Raw genomic sequence first — 18,584 nt, 5'->3', positions numbered from 1 at the left:
GGGGCGGCATTCAGTGCGTGCGCCCACACTTACGTTGGTGACCTTCTCGAACTTCTTCAGGGCCTTGCGGAAGCCGATCATGTTCAGGGTCTAGCGAGCGGGCTTCTTCAGTTGGGTAGCTGTATATGGGAGGGTGATTGACTTACTCGATAGTTGTTCAACAGTTCCAAGCCTCTGTCGGCGGTTATAGTGCGTCAGCCGTGGCCGCTGAATACGCGTAGCGCATTATTACTCACCGGTAGCATTCCAGGACAGCTTTTTTGAGTTGCTTCTTGGCGTGCTGGTACTCCTCGGGGTCGTACCTCATCGCTGGGGTTCGACCAGGTGCATTCCGCCCCTGAGCACCTGAGAAGTGTGCGTGGCGCGACTGCTCCCCATCCACTTCCTCATCCCCATCGCTACCCTTCTTATGCCCATCCTCCCCCAAAACAGGTGCGGGGATGAACTGGAAGAGCGCCTGCACGCTCTTCGCCGCCCCACTGCTGCGCCAGCGCGAGCGGCCGAGGGTGCCCTCCGGACTGCTGTTGCCGTCCTTTGTGACCTCGTCCTCGCCGCTCCCACTGTCCGTCTGCTTGTCGGCATTTTTCGGAACCGCAGGCTCGACCACCGCTTCGGCCACGGTGACTGCTCGCGTGTCGTCGGACTCGTCGCTAGCACCGCCGGTGGACTGCTTCCACGACTTCGCGCCCTTCGGGTTCGTCGGGCGCCCCGGGCGTGCCTTGCGACGGTGGATGAGACTTGGGATGCTCGGGGCGGGGAGGGGAAGCGGGAGCCAGGAGTACGGGACCGCTGCGGTCGGGTGTGCTTCCTGTCGATCATGCTGGCTGTCAGGACACGCACGGAAGCGGGAAGTCGAGAAGGCGTCTTACGTAGAACGCTCGCCGGTGATCCTGCAACTCCTGAAGCTGTTCTTTCAGGAGGTGGGCCCTGTTGTAGTCATGCATTAGACTCAGTCGCTGCACAGGAAGACTGCGTGGGTGCCGACCTATGCCGCATCTCACGCTCACGCTCGCAGTAGAAGCTGTCGATTTTGTCGAGCTCTTCGTCGAGCTTGTCAAAGTACGCGCGCTCGACGGGGCTCAGCTGTGGGAGTAGTTCCATGAGGGGAATTGGATGCCTCAGATCGAAGCGAGGTCCTGCTTGCTCGATGCCCGCCGAGCCTCTTTGCGAGTTAGCGCGTTGAGGTATATGCGTAGAAAACGCCCGCCCAATCATGCTCGTTACTGTCGCGCTTCTACCGCGCATGCGAGGGGACGCTACGGGTTCTGACGCGCTAGCACGCAGGATCGGCGACGGGCTGTTCGCGTCCTCAGATCCCTCGGGAAGACCGCTGGAATACTCGGTGCGCTCCTCTGTTTCTTCACCAGATTTTACGTCGGATGCAGGTGTCGCGTCGGGATCGAAGGGTGGTGGAAGGCTACCAAGTCTGCTGGAAGTTGATACTGTACGGACAGAACGACGCGATGAGGGTCTCTCGTGTTCGGAGCCATGGCTAGTGCTGGAGCGCCCTAGTGGAGAGAGACCCGGGCCGTCATCTTCTTTATTCGCCGCGGCCTGCGCGAGGTGAGCACGCCTGATCGCGGTGATACGCTTCTTGAGTCCGCGATAGTCTCTGCAAAAGGCAACATAGTCAGGATAACCGTAGCCCAACATCTTCACGTCAAATTCGCAGGGTTGGGATCTGATATCGTGCCAGAACGATATTTTCGCAAGGCGTTTCACCATCATTTGACAAGACAACAATGTGTACTGACATGTATGCTTTCTTCCACTCAGGCGTCTAAGTTGGAACATGAGGCGTGAGCACACTTGCTAGTGCCATCAGAACGGTGGTGACACTCACCTGGGTCTCTTCGAGGTATCTTCAGTAGATGCGCAGCATGAGTGCCAAACCCGTGCAGATAAATTCCGGAGTGTGCTGCGTACCGTGCAAACTTCATGGTGTTCGTAAAATGTTCGTGCGATGTACTGTTACGTCGCAACCAACGGTCGTCAAGTGGGATGTTCTCAGCAAGTTTGTCCAAAAGATATAAGACCAAGAAAAGAAACAGCTCAGCAGAGCTATAGTCTGCGAGACGCAGGGTGGGGGGAGAAAGACAGGATCGAGAACGCCTTGCGGAGGGCAGGAGTGACTTCACCGTCGGATCTCAGATCGAAACGCCCCCGCCCTGCCCACGTGCTCGACAACATCCCATTTTTAGACATTTGTCTGGCTGCGATTGGCCACGTTCTTGTAAAACTCTTGGCATAGGACTTCCACTCCGATTCAAGTTCTACCTGCGGTTTGGGCGCAGACATCCGTGTTGAGGCTGATTTGGCTGCACAACACTTGTGTGCGTGTTAACGGATTGAAACGCGTTTCGGCACGGTGTTTTTAGAGCCTAACGTGCTGATAGCGTCGTCTTTCTGTATTCTCTCATACGCCGGCGCCATAGTGGCACCTCTCGCAGGGGTGAAGACACGAAGAATGGCTCGTATCCCAAGGCTAACCTGGTGTTCCAGTACCATATTAGGCCGTGAGCGTGGGCGAGGTCGGGTTATCCAGTATTACCTTCCGACCGCTTTATATTCATGTTCGACCACTAGATGCTGCCAGTGCATGAATACGGCCTTGCGACGCAAATGGTTTGCGCCGTACACCATCTTGTTCCACATCCCTTCGAAAATCTGTCTCTCAGTGCTTTGATACTGCTATGATAATATATATTGCCCCTTCTGGCCCCCATGTATGTATCATCAACCATGGGTGAAATGGGAGTCCAATTGATATATCTGGTCGGTACTGGCGGCGCGGAGTCGGCAACTATTATCTTTCCTCTCCGGACGCGAGTTTTCGTTCGGCATGCCACATTCACATTGAGTGGTGATAGCAGTAAAACTTTACCCTGCCGGCAGCTTGCAAGTACTGTACCGCCAGAGCACACCAGCGAGCGCACAAAACACTTCACATTTCTTGGCCAGTGTTAGGGCCAAATTCATATGTCCAGGAGGTGCGTCCGCGGTCCGCCGCACCAGGGGCGGCACGGGCACCATACATACGCGTGCGTGACTATTTGCATGAGTATATGACGAACGACGAGCGATGGACAGCATGGGGGTGTGTAAACGAGAGCCAAGCGAGGAGGGATCGAAACGTACGAAAGCGTACAAGCGGGGTATGGTACTATGCAGGGGTGGTGGTGAAGTCTGTACATGAAAGACGAAAGTGTCATTAACAACGGGAAACAAGGGAAGTGGGGTGAGGGGTGGGGGTGGGGGTGGGGGAGTAAAAGGGTGGTCGTCGGGTCTGGGGTCCAGTATGTCACGTCGAAGGTCATGAGATGCGCAGGGGTACGCGCGCGCGCATCTGGTCTTGCCCGAATATCACAGAGACATCCAGGTAGTACTGCAAGGCCAGCATTAGCTTACAGCTCGCGGTTCTAGTATATCGCGTGACGCACCTTGACTCGTAGTCCGGCCCAGTCAAAGGCGGGAAGCATATGTTTGTCGAGCTGGATCTTGCCCTTGTACAGGCCGTCCGGCAGAGACGCGTGAGACTCCAGTGGTGGATGTTTCTGGTGTGGCTCGCAGCGGTATCGTGGTCGCTTCGGAAAGCCAATGCACATGTCGACGTGCAGCGCGCGCGTCTCGTTCACACCAGGCGATGGCAGCTGCGGGAGAGGTTTCTCTTTCGGCGGTTGTCGCGCCCTGGCGAGCGACGCGGGCGCACTCCGCGCAGTCACGACGCGCTTGAGCAACCGCCGCGACGACACCGGCGGAAGTGACTCGGACTCGTCGCTCGACGTCGAAGGTGTTCCAGTCGGAGAAGGCGTCGCGTATAACGGCGTCGCCGCATCAACGCGCACTTCCCGCTGAAGCGAGACGGAGATGGTCGCGTCCGTCGCAATCTCGCGCGCGAGCGTTGCTGATCGAGGGTTCGTCGTGAACACGACGAAGTACGGAATCGACCCTGAGCGCGAGAAGGTGACGGGGTGTGGCAGTGTCACCTGATGGGAGTGATATGCGATTGAGACCCGCTCTTCAAGCCCCCGGAGGCACACAATCACTCACCGCACACGCCACGGGCAACGGCCGGTCGGACTTGAGGGGGATCTCGAGCCAGGAGTCTTTCTGCATCGCGAGCCCGTCGAACGACTGAAAGTCGGCGTCGGGCTGGTACAGAACGGGAGCCTCCACGCTTTCATCTCCGCGTCAGAATAAACGTAAAGGAAGGAGTGACATTGCAGAAGAGATGCTCACAAAGCACGATCAACGCCGTCCGCAGCTTCCCAAGTGGCAATCACGGCGTACGAGACTTCTGCGCGCTCGACGCATGTCCGCCCGCGAGGCCCGCACTCGCCCACCGCGACGGACGAGAACGTCGGCGGAAGCTCCTGCCCTGACTGCTCGGGCCGGGGAATCGCAAATGAAAAGGGAAACGGTCTCAGGGCGCCCTTGATGCTGGTCTGGCTTGGGCGGCGCTCCCGGCGGTAACGAACGCTGGCGGCGAACGCGTCCCGCAGTGAGGTCGAGGACCGAGGACTGTCCAGGTCGCCCGTTGGTCGCGTCTCCGACGCGGAAAAGAAGACGTGCCGGTGCCTCTCTGGTCGGGAGAGCGCGACGTAGCTTTCCGAGTCTGATTGGCCAGCGTTTGGGGACATGTATACGAAAGTTCCTTGAAGCTGGCGCGGGACCCACGTGTTAGGCTCGAAATAGGAATGAACAGGGTCTAAACATGCACTCACAGATATCGTCAAACGACCGGGCGTGGCACACAGGCTGACGTCTAACAAGACCGATCCTGTCACCTTATCGTGATCGCCGAACACCGGAAGTGATTGGGCGGAATCGTATCCCTTGCCGCGAAGGACCTTGACCGAAGGACTTCGTACATGAACCTCGGCTTGTGAAGAGCTGCGATTGGAGGCACATAGGGTACACGTTCGTCGCAAGATGAGTGGGGCCGCAGGCACGACAGGCACAGAGAAACTCACCGAAAGACGGACGTGTGGGGGTATTCTGGCTCCACAGGCGGTGGTTTCTCATCGAGGACATTGGGGTCGACGCGAAGCATGGGGCGACGAGACAACATAGTGGACATGCAAACGAGACCAGTGAAGAAGAAATTCAGAAAAGCGTAGAAGAGGAGATGAACGTCGTCGTCCGACGGATGGACCGAGGCATTGGAGAAACGGCCTTCACACCGGCGTCCATGAGGCTTTTATTCTCGCGCGAGGACGGCGAACCGCGTCCACGGTACCGCGCTAAGCTGATGCGTGCCGGTCAGAAGCGTCCCGATCGGTGCGGTAGGCCCAGCCGCGGGATTAGCGGGGGCGCCAGACGTTCTCCCCGACCGTGGCTGGCCCATCTTGCGCCGTCGACAGCCGCGGGGTGAACACAAGACAGCCAATCATGGGCCAGTCGATCGTCTGTATTTGGTAGGAATTACCGGGATCCTGGTATATGCGAGGCACTCACCCAGCCACGACCCAGCGCTTGGGGTCGTCGGCGGGCGGCCGCCCGCCCATAACGACATATTCTTCGGGGTCAAGCTTCTGCAGCAGTCCACCTCTGACGTTCTCGTGTCGAAGTTCCCATGTCACCTCCACACGCGCCTTCGCCGAGCAATCCGCTGGGCGGCGCAAAGTAAGTTGGGTCTTTCATCAGCTTTGAGCGTGTTGCCGCATTCGCTGACTACTTTGTTCACCCGGCCCGGGAAGGCATTACCCACTGCTCGATCAGAAGGCACGGCAACTTCCCCTGGAACCTGAATCGTCGGCTTCTATCGGTCAAGCCGTTACCCCACAAAACGCGACGTATACGTCAACGCTGTACCCCGAGTTAACAATTTCGAGGTTTGCATATGTCAGAGCACCGATTAAATGGAGCATATTCAATGCAGGTCTGGATGCAAGGGACGTTGGGCTGTGGAAGTCTTGAAAAGAAACCACGAAGAGCCAATCGCTTGCAATGGCCAGCCCTGACTGCGGGAGATGGGATGCAAGCCACTGCAGGGAGACTGAACTTCTCTCATCGGCCGCTGGTAACGAGCTCTGTCAGTAACTCTCTCATCAAAATACGACAGTCTTCTTGCTGACAATGGTCGGTCATACCCGCCCCAAAGCACCCAAGCAATGTAGTCATCCGCCAGGTAAACATCATGTATCCATCGTCCTGTACGCACAGGTCAACATTCCGTTCACCAGTAAAGACGCACCTTGGCTGCACCTCGGGGCCATGGGAGTCCCGCGCAGTTAGTTTCGTAACGGGTCTCCATCTGTCGTCGAACAGCGACACTCCCGGTTGAGAAGCACCTGCGGCATCGGCAAACTGATCTAAGAGATCTGGTGGGTCTCGGTCGTCATAGAGATTTAATAAACCCCAGCAATATTGAAGGTCCACCGTCGAACGTCGAGGGTCCCTGGACAGACCTGGGCGCACTCGTACCCCACACTCGCCAAGGCTGGCCGCCAGGGGAGGGCAGCGCGACGCGAGATTGGAAGAAATCATCGGGTACGACGCCCCATCGCTACGACGATGCGCCGCCGTAAGTTCTCGTCATCCTCCGCGCCCTGTGAGAACCCGAAGCACCAAATGAGGCGCGTCGGAGATACGCACGGCCTATTTTGCGCTTGATTGTCACCTGGAGAAGGGACGAGGAACGGGGGTGGGCGTCGCGAGCGCCTTCCCCAGACTAGAACGCACGGTTACGGAGCCCCCACAGCCGGCGGAACACGCTGCGCTCACACCGTCAAAAAAGCGTCCACTGCCACGGGCGTCGGCGCCCCTTTGTGGGGTGTGCGCAATGCTTGGGAGGCGCGCAGATGATGGGGAGGGTCGCGACCCATGCGACATTTCGGGCCCCGAGCAGCCACTTCGGAGCTTTCGCCAGCACCATCACAAGACCACGGCGTGGGAGACTTTCTGGACAAGGGTGAGCTTTCGCCGACGCTTTGCAAGATATCGCACATACCACGGACGCAGAGGTTGAGTTTCTACACGACTAGGTGTTCTCCTGCCATCTTCTTGCTTTCTTCCAGTTGCAAAAACAGTCAGCCGAGCTTCCGTGTCGCTCCTACGACGTTCAGGCAGGCCTAGAATGCAAAAGAGGGCGACGACTTTGCTTCTGTCGAATGACTCCGGAAACCGACCCAGTATAGCCAGAGATAAGCCGAATTTGCGGTAGCAAGGAAGACGCTTTGGAGTTGCACGACGCGCCCGCGAGAACGCGTTCCGTGTCGATGACAAGGACAGTGCGCTGCGCAATTGGCCAATTCTTGGGTCATAGGGGCATGACGTGGGAAAACGCGGCACCAGAGAATCTAGATCGAGCCGTTCAGTAGCAACGAGGCGGAGGGTACACACCGCACAACCCAGCCGAGGAGGACACAATGGCAGGGCGCACAGGCCGGTCGAAGACGTCCAGCATGCTTCGACAAACCTACTGGGTCCAGCGGCAATTGAGAGTCGCAAGTAGCACAAGGACTTGCCCAGCTATAGACAGATTGCCTGAGGTAGCGGCTCGCGTGAGTAATCCGAGAGCACATCGCCAGAAGCATGTTGTTGTTTCCATTGCTGTTCCAGGGACAGAGAGTGGGCGGAGGGCTTGCGCATTCAGGACAACATGGGTGGAGGGAAGAACCAGAGTGGGTGGACCGGACGCGGGTCGCGGGTGCGGAGTAACCGCGGTTTCGAAGGCACTCGGCGCTTACGCGGGAAAGCCTAACCCACGAGAACGAGAGCAGAGGAGTCCATAACGACGGTCTAGAATTCCCATGAGCGGGACCGTTGCGATTGGTGGAGGGCGACGGAACACGTCAAGATCTCTCGGAGGGGCCGCGGATCTTCTGGCCGTTCATTATGGAGGCGGAGCCTGCCGTGGAGAAGCCTGCAGAGCGTCGGCCAGCGGCCTCCGGCTGGGGCGAGAGACGATGAGTAGCTTCGGGCGAGTATTGCTTCGTTGGTCTGTGAAACAAATCGCTCAATGCTGCTAGAGGCCGGCTCCCTATGCATGTTCTATGTGTGATTTTATCCACCCGATGTCAGAATCGATGTTCACCTGACGTTGTGTGTGACCCCCGAACATTGACTAGGGCGACGTACGGTTCCGCATATTCGAGGAAGAACATTCCGTTATGTCATAGATTTTTTCAGCTGGAGACCCGACTAGGTAGTCGTTATGTGGCCGTACGAGTTAATTGAATTCAGGGCGATGTGAGGAAGACAAACTTGCCTAACGATTCTAGACTATGTCGACGTCCACGTTGCCTCTCGCATGCTGCATCTCGGCAGAAGACAAGCCTTCTCAGTATCCGTATGTGTGTTAATGAAATAGAACATACCGGAGAATCGAAGGCTATTCTTGAAACATCGAAAGGTCGTCTTGGTCGCAGTTGCAGTCTTGAGTTTGTGTCGAAGCCACGAGAGACGCGGGGTCCGGCGCGACCGGCTGCATGCGGTCTCTCTAGAGTGTCTAAATCAATATAGTGAGTGCGTGTGCGACATTCAGGATGTTTTGGTGCGCATATAGCCAGCGGTCTCAGTCAAGAAGGAAAGCGAGTGAGTGGGAGGAAGGCAAGCCATCACCCAGTTGAGCGCCTACGTGCCAAACTGTTCCGCATCCGGCAAGTCAGCAAGTTCGCGCCCGGATACAGTTGTATCGACTCCGGCTACGAGCGTGGTCGGCTGCCGGAGACAGCATGCGCCGCCTCTGTGTCAGCGTCCTTATTACTGGTGTGAACATCTTGTGAACAGGGTTGCCTCCGCCGTACGTACAAACGACGTGTACAACTTGAACGACGGAATTCACCTTAGTACCGTATCCTCACCCGACCAATGGGGAGGAGTCGTATGTTGCTAGTGCTACGTTCTGGAACTTCAATGTCGAGTGATAGCTCCAAACCTATGGGTGGCTATATAATGCCGAACATTTGATAGGTATCATATCGCCTTACTGCTGGTTTGGTATCGGCCTGCCTACTGAAGGTTCATTGCAGCTGCCGCACCGTGTAACGACCGCAACCTCGAGGGTAGTAGAGTTCTTCCGTGCCCTGGCTAGAGGGTATGCGTCGCTCGAATTGTGCGCATTGCCTCCGCACAGACACCACCACGGATTCCCCATGGTGCCGCGAAGAGAGCAGACCCTGGGCCCTAGCCCTCGCCCATTTCGGCGGAACGCGCTGTTCACGCACAGCGGCGACAAATCCTGAAAGACGAAGATCCACGCAATGGCCGACCCCTTCCCGACACCTCGCTGACAACTGAAACACGAGAACCGTGACCTTCGGTACACACTCACAACAACGCAATTCATCGCTCCCGCTTTAGCTGAGCCCTTGTTGCTGGTGACGATCGTCGAGGGGAAGACGATTTCCGCCCGTGGCATTTCGGGCGCTTCGCAGTCAGCGCAGAGCGGCTCGACGGGAGCCCACCCAAGACATGTAGCGCCGCACAAGGCAAGTTCTAAGGACCGCGGAGGTAGTCTCGGGAAGCGTCCATAAATAAACAGACTCACTCCCACCAATAGGAGATGGATGGCTCTGTACTGTTGAGGGTATGTGCGCCAAATTACTGAGGGCCAGTTCCAGAAGGCAAGCGAAGCGTTCTTGGTTTGCCAGAGCTTGCCGCGGCAGCACCTCACGTCACTCAAAAAGGATAGTCTGCGAAGAAGAGGGTGTCTTCGCGTTACGGGAACGGAGAACGTGCGCAACGCTACATTAGGTAGTTATATCGGAAGAATCCCACCGGACGAGGAGCTTAGTACCGGGAAGCCGCGGCTTGGCACTGAAATTCGCCAAATTAGACCAGCACATAGGTAAGGCGCCCGGGATTACTCACGGCCTTCAGCTGCTCAAGATACCAGGTGCAGGAGGGGAGGTCAGCGGACTCCAAGCACTTGGTGAAGTCTGCGTAGATAGAACATTCGTCAGCACCATGAACGCGGGCCATAACGTACTGCTTACCCTTGGCCTGGATCTCGCAGTTGAGGCCTGAAGCCTGCTGCTGCTGAACGGGTGCAGCGGGAGCCTCCGGAGCTGCGGGAGGGTGGGAGCTGCCGAAGAGCATGTTCGAGAGACCGTGACCGATCGTCGAGCCGACAGCGACCGAACCGGCCGTAGCAGCCATCTGAGCCATGAGACCGGGCTGACCGCTCTGCGCCTGGGCGTGAGGAGGTACAGGTGGCGCCTGCGACATGGGAGGAGCAGCAGTCGGGTGGGGCGCCGTCGCGGTGTGGGCGCTGCGGGTCTGCTGGCCGCCAGGTGCAGCAGCAGGGCGTGCAGCGGGTGCGGGAGCAGGGCGTGCAGCGGGGCGGGAGCGAGATGAGCGCTGTTTGCAGAGGTCAGTCATCGACAGCCACGACGGGGAGCGAGCGGGAAGTACGAACAGCCATTGCGAGGAAGCGGGAGTCGACGAGGGAGGTGGTGGTGGTAAGCAAGCAAGATGTGCAGACGCGGATTCCGTCGGCCAGCGACGCGCAAAGACTCTCGCCGAAGCGCCACGTGCGCCGTCCCGTTTCGTAAGCGCTTTCCCTGGGCTCTGATTGGTCTGGTTAGGGTTCCGCGGGCAGTCCGGGACCGTCCACGGCGCTTTGCTCGCTGCTCGACACAGCGACCATGACCCTCCGCGCGTCTCGAAGATGTCTTGACATCGCTGGCCGCGCCGCTGGCGGCCCTAGTGCTCTTTCTCGGACGTGGTCTTCTGCTCTCGTTCTCCAGCATCGCTGCTATGCTGTGGCTGCCACCGCGCAGAAGTCGAAGGCGAATGGCTCTACCGTGGCTGCCGCGCCCCCGTCGACGTCTAGGAAAGCGGGCAAGGCGGTGACACCTCCGCAGGCCGCTAAAGACTCCACAGCAGCGGAGCGGTCGATCGAGGACGAGCTGCATAACCTCGAGATGCTGCAAAAGATGGTGGAGAGGAATGAGGTGGACATATCTTCTGCCCCTCTGGAACTTCTAGGTATGTGCGGTGGGGTGTAGGGCGGTCTCCATAAGCTGACAGGTCGCAGACTTGCATGTGCCTTCCTGGCGCTCACACAAGGAGGGAGCTACCATCTTTGACCATTTCCGGGCGGTCCTACAAACTCAGCGAAATTGGCTTTTCAATGCTCGGGCGTGCGTTACTTATTCCCTCCGTCCTTGTGTTGCTCAACTCAAATATATACTCTAGCTTGTACCGGATGGCAAAAGTGAAGTCAATACCCGGCGTGAACGTCAAGTCCCCTTGGTCGTGGCAGCTGTTCTCCACCCAATCCACGAAGCCCACGGCATGGCTGGCGCCTTTCCGTAAGGCCGCTTTCGAGGTCTACAAGAAGGTCAACGAGGCGGTTGCAGCGTACGTCCATCCCGCGCGGCTCCGGGTCATATCTTACAATCTTTTCTTTCCAGACGTGACGAACGGTCAATCAAGGTCTTGACTGGCGGCGACCAGCAAGGCGTATACATGAAGTTAATCCGTAGCCAAGACCCCCGCTTCATCAACGTGTGGAAGTTCCACGGAGAGCGAACACCGACCCGGGTCGTGAGTATTCGCGCGCTCGACGCGTACTACGGAATCAAGGCGCCGCGCATGGGCAGTCGTCTTGCCGTGCAGGCCGTTGTTCGCTTCGACACGTTGCAGGTGCGTTCAATTCGCGGGTAGTCGAAGAATGTACGCTGAGAAATGTGGCAGAGTGTGGAGACATACTCCAAGAAAACGGGTGCACGTATCGGCGAGACCGAGCCCAAGGCGGTCGTGGAGTACCTTGTGTTCCAGAAGCGCATGTGGTTCCACTCACCGTGGGTTATTCGTGATCGCCTCTACGAAGGCTTAGAGTCCAGATTTGCGATACCTTCATAATAATACTAATACCGCGACACCGTCGCACTTCCTTGAACTTGTCGCCCGACGCGGTCATCCAACAAGACAAATCGCATCCCAACAATCACCTCGGGCAGACCGTCTGCACAACTGCGCAGGTATATCCCGAGGTGGACGCGGACGCGAGAGGCCGGCCGCCGATGGTTCGACTCTGTCCGGAAGCGACCCGTCGCGCGCACTGTGTAGGCGGCGGGCCACTGTTCGGTTCCGAGCTCCCTTCACGCCGCCGTCCTCCGGCTGAAAGAGGCTGACCGCGATCTACTCTATCACCGCCAGCCGCTAACCATCCACTGGTGCAAACAGTGTGCCCGCTCATAAACCTGCGCCCGCCCGCCACTCCTCTTCCTCACTCCCCCCTCCATCCCCCCAACTGTCCACCTTGGTTCGGGTTCGATGCTCACGCGTCGTTCCTCTAGGCCTGGCCGGAGCGGTTCCGTGTCAGTCGTATGAGGGCGTTGACCACTTGTGGCTGCGTTTATCGCGACGGCTTCCGTGTGCTTCGGCATGCGGGCGGGGCTTACCCCTGGCGGGGCGCGTGTCGCTTACGTGGCTTGGAGACCTCGTTTGGCGGGAGGGAACGAGCCGCCTCTGTGCTGTTTCTTTTCTGGCGGCGGAGCAGCGGCGAGTGCACAGTTCCTAACCAGGGCTGGATGCTTGCCGCGTCTCCTTCGACGGGATGGACACGGCGCATGGGTACTCGCTTTTCGACCGCTGACCGGATTTCTGGGTTGCCGACGGTTGGCAGGCGTCATTTCCCGTCGTTGCCTTCGGGCGGTTGCGGGCAGGCATTTGCAAGGTGGACGGTTGTTGCGACTCTACCCCTCGTAAGTCGTCTGTTCTCTCAGGTCTTGATAGTACTGACCGGTTTTGCAGTACTTCCTCAAGTTTCTCCTCAAGCTCTTTCTCGGCATGGTGTGTATACTGGGTTTCCGGTCAAGGGCCACTTCGGTACCTGTCCACATGCCTAGTCCTTGCTGTGGCCTTTTCTTACAACTTGTGACCTTGACCTCGGGTCAATGTCACGAGTTGTAAGAGAGGTTCACAGCGGGGACGTGGTAGGTTGTCAGATCTCGAAGCTACCATGCGGTGTCTTGGCGGCATACGCGCGCTATTGCGAGGATGCGGCCTACCGTACGGGCGATATTATCAAGTGTTCTGATGCCCCGATATATAATGTGTACACTCCTTAAAGACGTCCGTCACTGCGTATGCCTACGTTGTGTAACAATATGCTGTATCGAGTTTTGGAACAGCTTGGGGGCATCGCCGGACGTAGCAGCAATTCAAGGATTTCGCCCTATCGAGTCTGCACCCGTAGAAAAAGCCACTGAAAGCCAACATGTTCGGCGCGACCCGAGGAGATATGCCACAACTCGGGCACCATGTTTGTGGCTGTGCGCACGCCGGGCTGTCAAGTTGAAGTTCACATAAGGGAAGCGAACTACGGGCGATCTTCAACATGCCGGGGCGGTAGAAAGAGTGTAAATCCCCGGATACCCTCTCCTTTCGTTACCCCCACACCCAGGTCAACCTCATCACTACCCCCCACTGTTCGCGTCCGAAATGCGCTACCGCAAATACGAAGTCTGGATCACCGACGGCGAGAACAACAACCTACCAGAATATGCTATGCAATTTCACAGGAAGACGCGGACGGCGACGTGCTACATCCCTAGCGAAAGTGGCAAGGTACTGTGCATTCGTCTATGTATCAGGCGAGAGCAGCGCTGACGGGAATAACTCGCCGCTCGGTCAGACGTTCGTCATCCACGGCAAGGATTGGCACGACGCCATGCACCACTTCCGCCTCGTCGTCAAGCTGGACGGCCGGCCGGCCGGCACGACTAAATGCCAGCCCTACACACAGGTGAAACGCGTCGGGATGCGTACCTCATCCATGGAGACCTACCAGGCGTACCAGTTCGCGAATCTCGAAACCACAGGTGCGTCTCTCGCCGCTGCCGCAACAACGGCGCACGGAGTTCGAGACGCCACTGACCGCGCTGTGCCCGACCACCGTTGCGTCAACGTGCAGAGGACGAAACGCTGTCTCCAGTGTCCATCGACGAGCTTGGCACGATAGAAATCGCGATCGAGCTCATTCGGTCGAACGCCGTCGCCGTCCCGTTCGCGCCCCACCGCCTAGAAGAGATAGGTGTCATCAACGAGCGAAGCAAGAAGGCGGGCACACATTGCGCAACGTACGTTACATTACTGGGAGATGCTCTTCAAAGGCCTGACCGACATGCCCGTCAGCGTGGCACCTCACATAACCGTCCCCGCCCACCGCGCGTCTACGGAGCGTTACCATACCAAACCCCTGCATATTGACGCCCCGGAGCAATACGTGACCTTCGTCTTCAAGTACAGGCCTGCAGGTGCGTGCAGTATCACTTCGGCAGGACGCAACTTCTGACGCGCGCGATAGCTCTCCTGCGGGCACAGGAGATCGATAAGCCCGAGCCGGAATTCCGCAAGGAGAAGAAACAGTGGCGAGTGAAGCTGGAGGCGATAGTGGCGCGGGACGACCGCAGATTCATGAGTCTTGGCTCTAAGGCGAGTCTGGACACGACCATCGTGCGGAAACGTCCCGCGCCGGATTGCGAGGTGAGACCACCCCTCACCAAGTCCACTGGTGGGAAAGAGAACGCGGGCGGGAAGGTGGTCCCGGGTGGGAAGGTGACCCCGAACGGGAAGAAGAAAGCAGGCGGGAAGCAGAAAGCAGGCGGGAAGCAGAACACAGTGGTGAAGCAGAGCGCAGGGGTGAAGCAGAGCGCAGGAGTGAAGGAGAACGTAGACGGGACGCAGAACGTGAAGGTGAAGCAGGAGCCAGACGAGAGGGGAAACCTGGGCGAGAAAGAGAACTTGGACGTGAGTTTAGTCGTTTGCTGTGCTCCGTAGTGAGCTGACTATCCGAAATCCTAGGTGATACCCTCCCGCCCGCACAAGCGCATCAAGTGCGAACCGCAAGATTAGGAAGAGCTAGGCCGAGCTGCGTAAGCAGCACATCGCTACTATGATTGTATGAGCCCCCCATGTATCACAGCCTACACCTCAAACGGACCTTCTGTCTTACTTGTACACGACCTATTGACGCGTTTTACGGCTTGAGGCCACTTAAGCCATGCCTGTCTGGACGGGCGTGGCTCCAGCATTATTTAGCCGTTGATTGGGATCGTAGTCAGGGCCTTGCCGGGCTCTCGACCTCTTGACGAGCTCCAGTCGGAAGGTCTTGTCACTAGTACCACCTCTGTTGCGGTTCCTTTGAGAATAAAACCTGTCAACAGCAGCACTACCATTCTGATATGTTTACCGCCAAATATCTGAGGACGCCCTGGGACTGTGCTGCCGCAGACGTCATGGAAGGTGGGAAGGAGTTCTGAGGAGGATTATGCGGGTAACCTAGTTATCGTTGGCCTGCAGCAGGCGTGGGAAAGCCGATAACCGAGCTTGTTGTGCTGCCTCGCGTTGCGAAAAACCCTCTTGCCCTCCGTCCACATCCTTGCCAACACCAACTCGCCGCTCCCCCTCGCCACAGCTCGTTTTCACCGCAAACACCTTCGTCGCATCTTATCTCGTCGCCGACTTCTACACACCCAAACTGTACCGCTCCCCCTTGCCTCGTGCCTACTCGAGAAGCTGTACTAGACAAAGTACAAAACCGCACACGCACACGCACGCACTTCCAAATCCACATTCACCCCAATCACATTCGCAATGGCTCAACAAGCACGCCCATCCTCGTCCACCTCGTACGTATTCAACAATCTAGCCAGGCGTGCTGATTGTATTGACCGCGTCACATAGTCATAGCGACACTTGGAAAGCAGGTCTGCGCCCACCACCAAAAGACTACCGCCCGCAGACCGAAGATGTCACCGCAACAAAGGGTGTCGAATTTGAAGACATGTACCTCCGCAGGGAGCTCCTCATGGGCATCTACGAGGCCGGCTTCGAGCGGCCCTCGCCAATCCAGGAGGAGGCCATCCCCATCGCCCTCACCAAACGCGACGTCCTCGCCCGTGCCAAGAACGGCACGGGTAAGACTGCAGCCTTCGTTATCCCCTCTCTCCAACAAGTCGACGTCAACAAGAACAAGATTCAGGCCCTTCTGCTCGTCCCGACACGTGAGCTCGCGTTGCAGACCGCACAGGTTTGCAAGAACCTCGGGAAGCACATGGGTGTACAGGTCATGGTCACCACTGGCGGCACCACGCTCAAGGACGACATCATGCGTCTTTCCGAGGAGGTACACGTACTAGTCGGGACGCCTGGCCGTATCCTGGATCTCGCCGGCAAGGGCGTTGCAGACCTCAGCGAGTGCCCCGTCTTCGTCATGGACGAAGCGGACAAGCTACTCTCCCCCGAGTTTGCTCCGGTGATGGAGCAGCTCCTCTCCTACCTCCCCAAGGACCGCCAGGTCATGCTGTTTAGTGCTACATTCCCCATGATCGTCAAGGACTTCAAGGTGCGTGGTGCTCGTGTATCTTTCGGTTGCGGTTGCCGACCGCGTACTGCAGGACAAGCACATGAAGTCTCCTTACGAGATCAACCTCATGGACGAGCTCACTCTCCGTGGTGTTACCCAATATTATGCCTATGTCGAAGAGCGGCAGAAGGTCCACTGTCTCAATACGCTATTCTCCAAGGTGTGTCCGCATTCCCCATTCCCCTCACGCCTTTGTCGACGTCATTTGCCGCAGCTGCAAATCAACCAATCAATTATATTCTGTAACTCTACGAACCGCGTCGAGCTGCTCGCCAAGAAGGTCACGGAGCTCGGCTATTCATGTTTCTATTCACACGCGAAGATGCTGCAGTCGCACCGTAACCGCGTCTTCCACGACTTCCGCAACGGTGTCTGCCGCAACCTCGTCTGCTCGGACCTCCTCACCCGTGGTATCGATATTCAGGCGGTCAATGTCGTCATTAATTTCGACTTCCCCAAGAACTCCGAGACGTACCTGCACCGTATCGGTCGCTCGGGTCGTTTCGGACACCTCGGTCTCGCGATCAACCTCGTCACGTACGAGGACCGCTTCAACTTGTACAAGATCGAGCAGGAGCTCGGCACGGAGATCCAGCCTATTCCGCAGCAGATTGACAAGGGTCTCTATGTCGCTCCCAGCGGCGCCTCAGAGGAGAACGGCGAACAGCAGCCTCAGCAGCCGCAGAAGGGGAAGGGCCCCGCCCAGCCGCAACCGCAGCCCCAGCAAGGGCACAGGCAGGCACACCCCCAGGCCGCGTCTCCAGCGCCGGGACGCGCGGGACCTGCACAGGTTGTCTACCAGAGCCAGCCTCAAGCACCTCGAGCGAACGGTTCGGGGGCACCGCAGCAATCTGGCCCCCAGTATCAGAACGGATACCGCGGCGTGCCCGTTGCGCGATGAACGCCGCGTTCGTCCGTTATGATGCTGCCTAGGAGAGCTGGAGGAGCGCTGAGCATCGAGCAGGTTGAGGAGAGGGAGGACGGGGGAGAGGAGGGAGCGTACGGGGATGGATGACCACAACACCGGCCAAACCACACGCGTGCCTTCTCGCGTCGCATCGATTGTCTCGGCTTCTTCGCAACCACCAGGGGACCTTGTATCATATTCTCGCCTTTGCCGCTCCGCACCCTCGCACCACCCACACCGCGCATCGCATCCGCACCACTCACCACATAACACTCGTGCGCACCTAGCTACTTGCCATGCTCCCACTGCCCATGCGATCGTGGAGGACCCGCGCTGCCGCCGCTATTTGTTTCTCTGTCCCGCTGCTCTGCCGTCCCAGTACTACTAGTATACGGTTACAGTCACTTTACTCTTACATTCCCTCTTTACCCAGGCCCCCTTGCCTTTTCTGTGTTCGCGCGTTGCATGTAGCCGTAGACGTCGTTGTCGATTCGAAAGCATTCGCTGTGGTTTGCCATACAGACTGCGTGTGCATCCGTCCGCCCATACATATATTGGCCAGCATACGTCATGCGTTATCCGCTATAACACCAGGGGACGGTGTACAGGTACATAGGGCCGTAAGGACAAAGGTTTTGGGACCGACCGACCCTGTCTGTGGTACATATCGTCTACGAAAGATCAGGCATCCTCCGGACAACCTTGCCCTCGTTCCGGACATGCTCCCGGAGCTTGTCCAAGAGCGCCGAGTTCTGCCACCGCTCCGGCGGCGTCTTCTTCCCCGTTGCCCAGTAGTAGATATCCCAGTCCGGCTCGTCCATAAGCTGGAAGCACCACCCACCGTCAGCGCTCTCCCAGTACACTCAACATACGCGGACGGAAAAGCACACCTTGTCGAACTCGTGCAGCTCCGCTTCCTCCATCGTCGCGAGGCGCTCCTGCGCGAACGTGCTGAGCAGCAGGTCGCTCTCTAGCGTGCCGCGCTTGCGCGACTGGTACACGAGCCGCGCGCGCATGTTTTCGAGGGGCTCGCCCGGGCGCGGCAGCGGTGTCGGTGCGGGCGTGTCTGGCCCCGACGTCGTCTTCTCCAGGTGCTCGGGTGTGTGCGGGAGCGGCCAGGGGTCTGCGCTGCGCCGTGCGGTCACGGAGAACGCGCGTGCAGATGGGGCAGGAAGGCGTGCGCGGGCGAGTCTGAATAGGGTGAGGGCAGACATGCTAGTAGTCGTAGCCGTGGTCGTGGTCGGGAGTGAAGAAGGAATGCGGGGTCGACTCGGCGGCTCCGGCGGATGGAGCGCCCTGTCGTGCGACTCGGGGGGCTCGGGGCGTGGCCCGCACTCCAGAGGATCTTAGGCT

The 18,584-nt window shown here is 58.1% G+C and overlaps 6 protein-coding genes across 6 annotated transcripts; 3 read left to right on the top strand and 3 right to left on the bottom strand.

Moving 5' to 3' along the window:
- Positions 1-3,156: 3,156 nt before the first annotated feature.
- Positions 3,157-5,059, bottom strand: TRAVEDRAFT_153349 (uncharacterized protein). Its single transcript, XM_008044115.1, has 6 exons — positions 4,974-5,059; positions 4,725-4,893; positions 4,240-4,661; positions 4,051-4,177; positions 3,441-3,986; positions 3,157-3,385 (listed from the first exon to the last, which is right to left on the bottom strand). The coding sequence occupies exons 1-6, from the start codon at positions 5,051-5,053 to the stop codon at positions 3,314-3,316; spliced, it is 1,416 nt and encodes a 471-aa protein (XP_008042306.1). The 5' UTR covers positions 5,054-5,059; the 3' UTR covers positions 3,157-3,313.
- Positions 5,060-9,735: 4,676 nt separating this feature from the next.
- TRAVEDRAFT_131518 (uncharacterized protein) lies at positions 9,736-10,173 on the bottom strand (the record flags this gene model as incomplete). The annotated part of the gene is made up of 3 exons (XM_008044114.1): positions 9,736-9,762; positions 9,817-9,884; positions 9,942-10,173. 3 exons carry the CDS (start codon positions 10,171-10,173, stop codon positions 9,736-9,738), a joined length of 327 nt encoding a protein of 108 aa, XP_008042305.1.
- A 419-nt stretch (positions 10,174-10,592) lies between these two features.
- Positions 10,593-11,830, top strand: TRAVEDRAFT_153342 (uncharacterized protein; the record flags this gene model as incomplete). The annotated part of the gene is made up of 6 exons (XM_008044113.1): positions 10,593-10,709; positions 10,794-10,935; positions 10,985-11,090; positions 11,146-11,310; positions 11,364-11,595; positions 11,647-11,830. The coding sequence occupies 6 exons, from the start codon at positions 10,593-10,595 to the stop codon at positions 11,812-11,814; spliced, it is 930 nt and encodes a 309-aa protein (XP_008042304.1). The 3' UTR covers positions 11,815-11,830.
- Positions 11,831-13,398: 1,568 nt separating this feature from the next.
- TRAVEDRAFT_22835 (uncharacterized protein) lies at positions 13,399-14,811 on the top strand (the record flags this gene model as incomplete). Its single annotated transcript, XM_008043542.1, has 6 exons — positions 13,399-13,524; positions 13,592-13,778; positions 13,892-14,036; positions 14,092-14,213; positions 14,264-14,706; positions 14,761-14,811. 6 exons carry the CDS (start codon positions 13,399-13,401, stop codon positions 14,809-14,811), a joined length of 1,074 nt encoding a protein of 357 aa, XP_008041733.1.
- A 564-nt stretch (positions 14,812-15,375) lies between these two features.
- On the top strand, positions 15,376-17,704 carry TRAVEDRAFT_74021 (DEAD-domain-containing protein). Its single transcript, XM_008044112.1, has 4 exons — positions 15,376-15,587; positions 15,643-16,303; positions 16,356-16,484; positions 16,539-17,704. The coding sequence occupies exons 1-4, from the start codon at positions 15,553-15,555 to the stop codon at positions 17,223-17,225; spliced, it is 1,512 nt and encodes a 503-aa protein (XP_008042303.1). The 5' UTR covers positions 15,376-15,552; the 3' UTR covers positions 17,226-17,704.
- A 55-nt stretch (positions 17,705-17,759) lies between these two features.
- On the bottom strand, positions 17,760-18,476 carry TRAVEDRAFT_153337 (DUF339-domain-containing protein). The gene is made up of 2 exons (XM_008044111.1): positions 18,122-18,476; positions 17,760-18,055 (listed from the first exon to the last, which is right to left on the bottom strand). Exons 1-2 carry the CDS (start codon positions 18,443-18,445, stop codon positions 17,903-17,905), a joined length of 477 nt encoding a protein of 158 aa, XP_008042302.1. The 5' UTR covers positions 18,446-18,476; the 3' UTR covers positions 17,760-17,902.
- Between the last annotated feature and the right edge of the window lie 108 nt (positions 18,477-18,584).

Source organism: Trametes versicolor (assembly GCF_000271585.1).
Source record: "Trametes versicolor FP-101664 SS1 unplaced genomic scaffold TRAVEscaffold_10, whole genome shotgun sequence".
NCBI lineage: Eukaryota > Fungi > Basidiomycota > Agaricomycetes > Polyporales > Polyporaceae > Trametes > Trametes versicolor.
Note: the sequence above shows the minus strand (reverse complement) of the source record. Positions and strands in the feature narration are given on the sequence as shown.